Source organism: Montipora capricornis, chromosome 9 (assembly GCF_036669925.1).
Source record: "Montipora capricornis isolate CH-2021 chromosome 9, ASM3666992v2, whole genome shotgun sequence".
Taxonomy (NCBI): Eukaryota; Metazoa; Cnidaria; class Anthozoa; order Scleractinia; family Acroporidae; genus Montipora; species Montipora capricornis.
The window spans coordinates 8,461,596-8,469,095 of NC_090891.1; the positions used below are offsets into that span (position 1 = coordinate 8,461,596).

General features: G+C 41.0%; 1 protein-coding gene across 1 annotated transcript in view; it reads right to left on the reverse strand.

Annotated features, from left to right (window-relative positions):
- LOC138015095 (high choriolytic enzyme 2-like) overlaps positions 1-7,500 on the reverse strand; it is a 67,100-nt gene that overhangs the window by 30,117 nt on the left and 29,483 nt on the right. The window contains exon 5 of the mRNA XM_068862012.1: positions 4,858-4,941. Coding sequence (XP_068718113.1) covers positions 4,858-4,941 — 84 coding nt within the window. The remainder of the gene's footprint in view (positions 1-4,857; positions 4,942-7,500) is intronic.

Consider the following 7,500-nt stretch of genomic DNA (forward strand, 5'->3'; position numbering starts at 1 on the left):
AACCGTACATCCTGTGCCCAAGTTCAGGAGTTGCCATAAAGCCATTATGGTAACAACCGGGAGGGCACATTGTATACATATTGTATATATATATATATATATATATATATATATATATATATATATATATATATATATATTGCCAATGTGACCATTGGCAACGTGTGCAACGTATGCCAATGTGACCAGTATCATGCTAGTTTATACATATATATATATATATATATATATACTCACGAAGGCCAATTCACTGTCTCGATAGCTGCGTTGCCAGCGTGGTTGTCCTGATGGTGTAGTGGTCATCACACCCTACCGGTGTTCAGGGGGACGTGGGTTCAAATCCCGCTCAGGGCAATTCTTCATGTTTTTCATTCACTACAATTAATCGGTTGATTAACGGTATGGGTTTCATTTCTTCATTCTACGGTCTATATAAATAAGCCTGCATCATTAACTTGATCCCATGTAAATGTTTAACCATTTACACCAAACCAAGACTCTAAAACTTCAACAATTAATAGGTCCGCAAATTACCGACGACACTACATTGCATAGCCATAATACCGTAATTACAATTCCAGAAAATCTTCCGCTTACTGACTCAGAGAAATCTGTTCTCAGTAAGGGCCTAAATTTTGTCCCTATTACCAAACGCACCAACGAATTTTCTATTAAGCAAGATGTCGAAAAATTCCTTCGCCGCGTTCAGTTAAAAGCCTTTTTTCACGACAAAGAGCATGATTCGGACACTTCTAATAAAGATATTTTTGAAACACTTCTAGTTCGCAAATCCAAATGGACTCCCCCAGAGGGACAATTTGCCTCTTTAGATTTTTTCACCAAAAAATGCCGTCACGACATTCACAAACTTAAATTCAATCGCAACACTAAATTTTCCAACCTTTCCTCGGAAGAGTGGGCGGCGCTTAAAAATCTTAGTAAACGCAACGACATAGTTGTCAAATCGGCTGACAAAGGCGGCGCGGTAGTTGTTTGGCGGTCCGACCTTTACCTAAAAGAAGCTTTGCGGCAACTTTCGGATACCTCGTTTTATGCCAAAATCCCTAAAGATCTCACTTCCAACAATCAAAAAATTGTCAAAGACACCATTCAAAATCTTATAGTTAATCAAGAATTACCGGACACTGCCACTAATCTCATCATCAACACCCCTAGAACTTCGTGCATTTACTTCTTGCCTAAAATTCACAAACCCAACAACCCAGGTCGCCCTATCGTTTCTGCCTGTAGTTGCCCCACCGAACTCATTTCTAGCTACTTAGACAGGATTATGACGCCTATCGTCAAATCTTTGCCATCATACATTAAAGACAGTACACACGCACTACAAATTTTCCGCGATTTCAATTTCTCCGGCCAAGACAAACTTATTTTCACCATGGACATTACATCTCTATACACAGTCATTCCTAATAGCGAAGGTCTTCAAGCACTTAAACACTTTTTCGATCAACGCACTGTCAAAGAACCTAGCTCGGAAACGCTCCTCCGCCTTGCCGAACTAGTTTTAACGCTTAATTGTTTTTCATTCGCCGGCAACTATTACAAACAAATTAATGGTGTAGCGATGGGCACAAGAATGGGACCTAGCTATGCCAATCTTTTTGTAGGATATGTTGAACACCAATTTTTAGTCAGTACAACGGCCCCAAACCTGAACTCTACGGCCGTTACATCGACGACTGCATCGGCGCTATTTCATCCAGCAGAGAAGAACTCGATCAATTTATAACCTCCGTCAACTCTTTTCATCCGGCTCTTAAATATACCTGGGAGATTTCGGAAACTTCATTGGCTTTTCTAGATATCAACGTTTCTATTAGAGGCAACGTGCTATGTACTAGTGTGCACTACAAACCTACTGATTCACACAGTTATTTGTTGTATTCATCGTCACATCCATCACATGTCAAGAACTCCATCCCTTATTCTCAATTTCTTAGACTTCGACGTCTATGTAGTGATGACTCCGATTTTTCCAGCAAATCAGAGGAGATGTGCCAGTTCTTCGAAAAACGTGGCTATCCTGTCTCTGTGGTCAAAGCGGGCCTTCATCGCGCCCAACAATTTGATCGACAGTCATCACTACAAACGTCACAAAAAGATAAGAATGACAGAATTCCATTCACCCTCACTTTCCATCCTCATAATCACGCAGTCAAAAGCATCATTCTTAGTAATTTTAAATTACTCCAAAATGATCCCGAGACTGGTAGAATCTTTTCGCAACCTCCACTTATTTCATTCAAACGCGACAAAAACGTAGGCAACTTTTTAGTTAGAAGCGCGCTCAAAACTAACGAGCAACCCGGCACTTTCAAATGCGCGCGCTCACGATGCAAAACTTGTCTTTTCATTGTTAACACTAGCAAGATATCGGGACCTAAGCGATCTGTTAAGATCACCGATCGTTTCACATGTACCTCCGCAAATGTCATTTATTGCATAACCTGCACGTTATGCAATAAATTATACATTGGTGAGACAGGTAGACGACTAGGTGACCGATTCCGCGAACACCTTCGCGATGTTGAGAAGAATGACAAGGATGCATCTAAGCCAGTCGCTCGCCATTTCAATCTGCCTAACCACTCCATAAAACACATGGCTATCTGCGGCCTTTCCCTACATCTAGGTACGACGGAAAGCCGCAAGAATCTGGAACAAAAATTCATCTTTCAGATCGGCACCCTTAATCCTCACGGTATTAACGAACGCTTTTCATTTAACTAATATATTCCTATTTTTCACGTTGCCATGTTACCACCAATAGCGTAGCTCCTCCTCTACTATAAAAACTACACATAACCCATAATCCCTCGATTCGCTCTGACGAAGGGCTAACGCTCGAAACGTCAGCTTTTAGAATCTCTGTACGGTGGCCAATTTACATTATCAACTCCGTTGATAAAACCAAATTTTAGCATGATAATGGTCACATTGGCATACGTGGACGGGTGGACGGACGGACGTACGGACGGTCAATGACGTCATGGCTATAAAACCAAAATTTCTGGCATCGATGTAGGCTCGATTTTCGCGGCTCACTCGAGTTCGGGTATCCTCCTCGAGAAGAGACGGCTGGACGCGTGAGCGATAGATCGAGTCTGTGACGAAAATTCAAAATATAATTTATGCGAAGTTAGTAGCTGCGGGCAAATGGCATTAGACAACACAAAAGATTGATTTTAACAAAACAGTAATTACATAACTTAAACATAGCTTAAACTTCTATGTGAAGTTTTCAGATGACGCGAGCTTGAGTTTGTGGTTAAATGATCGATGTGAGTTTGAATTCAACCCAGGCGAATAATCATTCATCGACAAAATATTCGGCCGCTACAAATCTCTCAGTCGGCCTCACCGGCCTCCTCAGTTCTGCAACTAAGCAACTCAGCAGTAATTTCAATTGATCTTTAGGAATTTTACCTGCTCTTACATTAGCAAAGTCTGAGGAGAAATTGCAATAGCAATGGATTCGAAAGCCGTATTTTGCCCTTGGCGCCAACTGGAAAATTAATGAAGTTTCCGAACGAGGGCTGTAGAAAACGGCACATTACCATTCTCCAGCTTCTCGAACTCTTCCCGTTGTCATAATCTTGGATGTTTCCCACCGTAATCGTACTCTAAAGTGTGAACAGGCCGGGTCAAAGAATACCTTCGCAGCCACAACTTGTACCAAAAATTATAATTTATGCTTGTTCGATTTGTTCAGGCGGTTTTCTGATTGGCGGATATCAACAATGGTTCACCTCACTCGCCCAGCCGTGATTTTGGGAGTGAGCGCTGGTTCATTTCCCGAAAAAGCGGCTGGTAATCGAGCCTAGCATCGATGGGTCACCATACTATCTTAACTATGGTGCTCCGCGCGCGCGGAGCTCCGCTAGTAAGTTGTTTCAGGAACCTATGACCCGGAGCCTACAACTCTACTAAGTTCGTGTAACGGCGTTTTCACAGACCGATTTATTTTTAGATTGAATTTCCCGCGAATGAGACTCCCACAGGAGCCCGATGACCAATTACAAGAAATTAAGCTGACGTCATAGGGTCACCGAACCGGAACTGCCTTTGTTTTTTGACCTAATAGGCCATTTTCGATATATTAAATATTCAGCTTGAAATTGAGGCAGTGAGGACAAAGACAATAGAAACACGTAGGAATTAATGTGAAAAATATTTACATATCATCCACTTTCCTTTGTCTTTGTCCTCACTGACTCGCTATCAAGCTGAATTTTAGTATATCGAAAAAGGCCTATTCGCGGGAAGGGCTAGTCTAAAAATAAACCTACTTGTGAAAAGGCCGTTTCACAGTCGCTGTATGGAAGTTGCACGCTCCAGATGGGCTCCTGGTTGTTTATTATATGGCTAACAGAGCACATGGTCGGCTGGCTAACAGATCGGTTCTAACAAAGCAAAAAACTAATTTGCATAATCCATATCTGCCCATAGGCACTACGGGAGAATAATACCCCGGGGCTAAGCTGCTCTTAGCCAATCACAGCGCGCGTTATATCGGCCAGAAACACGAGGCATATAATAAAGTAATATTGTCACCCTTACCGTTTCCACAAGCCATTTTCCCAAATTCAAAGTTTCAATAGCCCTTTTCACGGTTAGATTTTCTCATTTGTAATCTAACGTGGGTGCGAGGCAATTTCGAGTTAAAACTACAAAATAGCCCAAAATTGCCTCACATAAATGCTAGATTACATTGTAATGCAAACTAGAAAATCTAACCGTGAAAAGGGCTATTGTTTAGAATGTTATGAACTTTGGCTTCTGGGCCTGACCCAAATAATTTGTTCAGAATATACTATTATCATCTGTACGTACTTGCTCGTATATTCCCAAAGTTAATTCTGACATAAGCATCTCTGTCAGGCCTGGACTGTTCATGATAAAACCCGAGGGCATGCGCTGAGGAGAGAAATGTAGCGGTGCTCGTGGTTAGCCTTAATCTTAAATTTCCAAAATTACAGTATTATTATGTTCCCAGTGGTCATACCATTGCAATTGACTTTTACAATGCCTTAAGATAATTGTTACTTTTACACCTGATGCTCCGAATTAGTCTAAATCACTTTAAAAGATTCAACATTTATTTTCATCTGCGCACCGTACACTATATCTATAGTCTCGCTCAGTTGTATTTGCTTCATAAATGATTTAACACACAACATTAAGTCTCAACAAATCACTCGTCCGATTAAGAGTGGGAGAAGGGTTTTCGAGTGATGGACACTATTTCTTCCCTGAAGCCGGGTTTCCTACAGCTGTGTCTATGGTTGTGTTTCATTCTTTGTTTCTCTCGTGATTACTGAGGCATTCTTTGTTTTCTCTTTCTAATTCCTACAAGTGTAGGTTCGTGGAATTCACCCATGTTATGAATTCTCGTTTAGTTATAACGTCACTTGTCGTGTCTGGCCGTCCGCATGCAGGCACGGCCGCTAAGCAATACGAGGCCCTAATCCTGTGCACCCATGCTCCTTAGCTTTGCGGAAGTGCTGAAACCCTTCGTAAATTTATGTATTAATTGAATATACTGACAGGTGTGGAAAGAAAAGAAAAAGTGAGAGGGAGAAAGCTAAGGCAACGCTGAATTCGCGAAGCTTGGCTTGAAAGAGAGCGACTAGGAGCAGGAGTAAACGACTGATGGCAGCAGGAATAGAAGATAGTACCAGAAAAAAGGAAAAATATGAAAAGGACAACACAGGGCGCAAAAAAATGTGCAGCCAAATAGAGAGGAGCAACAATTTACAACAAAAAAGGGAGGAAGCAAAAAAGAAAAGAAACAAGGAGAAAATCCCATAGGAGACGAAGATATTCAGGTGAGGTCTATGGCCCAAATAATTTAATAGCAAGAGAAAGTGGAAGTGGTATAGATTATTATCCAACTCTGTAAGACATTGAACAGAAAAAGCACAAAACAAAAGCAAATGTTTCGCATCATTTTACATTTAGTTATCTGTACTAAACGGTTATTTGTACAATTACAGAACCAATCGCAGGCAAAAACTAACATTTTCCTCGGAAAAATCTCTTTTTCCATAAATCCTCTGTTCTCAGAGCAATTCTGATAAAAGTAAAGTAAAACTCATGACATACTCTACTATACTACAGCCAAAGTACTATGTAATAAGATATATTATTAAATTTTCAACCTCGGTTAATGCATTTCTCGTGCTCTGATTGGTTCACTAAATCTCGGTTTTCAGCTCATATACCTTCCTGTGACCTTATATGGCAACTGATTGTGCTAAGTGTTTGCTAAAACTGCTTTCACCGGAAAGCGAAATTCTCCCTGAAAAACGCCAAAAAAAAACCTTTTTGTGGAACGTTTGGATCAATTTCGAGGTTTAGAAGTACGCGAAAAGACAAGGGATGTTTTTGTTATGAGCCTGGGTCTGTCTAATGTCTGACCACAAGGTAGTACACAACATCGCATCTTCATCAAGTTTTTTTCTATCATTCGCTCAGATTTTCTCGCTTTTTTCGCTCGTATTTCGTACTTCCAAACTTTTGGAGTTAAGGAATTTAATAAAACAATTATTGCATTCGCGCTTGTTGGATATGAGACTAGTTATAGACAACTCGGCTCTACGCGCCTCGTTGGCTATTTACCATCTCATATCCAACGCGCGCTCATGGAATAATTGTTAATTATGCATCGTGTATCCTTTTGGGGAGTCAGAGTTGCTTTGCAGTTATCAACCGTGTCTCTCACCTGGACGACCCAGGCTCAACCCTAACGTCCGCCATGAGGTTGTATGTTCTTAGAGGTTATTGGTCCACATAGATTTCCTATGCAATAGTTCTGTAGTGGTTTCGATAAGTACCGAAGGCCAAAGAAAGGTGTCGCATACTTCAATCAGAGAATTTGGCTACTTTTTTCCCTAAAATTGAAGTAGCTAAAGACGTTCTTTAAGATCTAAGATTAAAATTTGTTTTGACATTGACAACAGTCGGTTACTATACCCAAACCAGTCACCGTCTTCATATTTTATTGAATCACCTCGTTCTATTTTTAGTCTATCGCGATAATCTCTATTTTATCCCTAATTGCTAGGGAGTCAGTGTGGTTTACCGGTTATCAACCGCGCGTCCCACCTCGGCGAAGCAATTCAACCCCTCTGACAAGGAAAGAGCAGTGTCTTTGACAGTTTTTATCGTGGTGAGCAGGAAGGGACCAATGTCTCTAAAGGTTAGACATGGAAAGGTGATAAGGTTGGTATTTGAAAAGGTAGAAAGGCTACGCAGGGGTAATAAAGAGTAGAAATTGACGCATGAGGAGAGACAGGTGTTGTGGGAGTCATTTTTCAGGAACCCGGGTGGGAAAAAGACGGGAGGGTATATCAAGAAGGTGAAGGCTTTCTGGGACGAGAAAGGTTTGAGAGTGTGGGAAGTACCCAGTTTGATCTTACAGTCGAAGTACATCAAACTGGATAATCTGTTAACTAAGATGGAGAGGAGGGATAC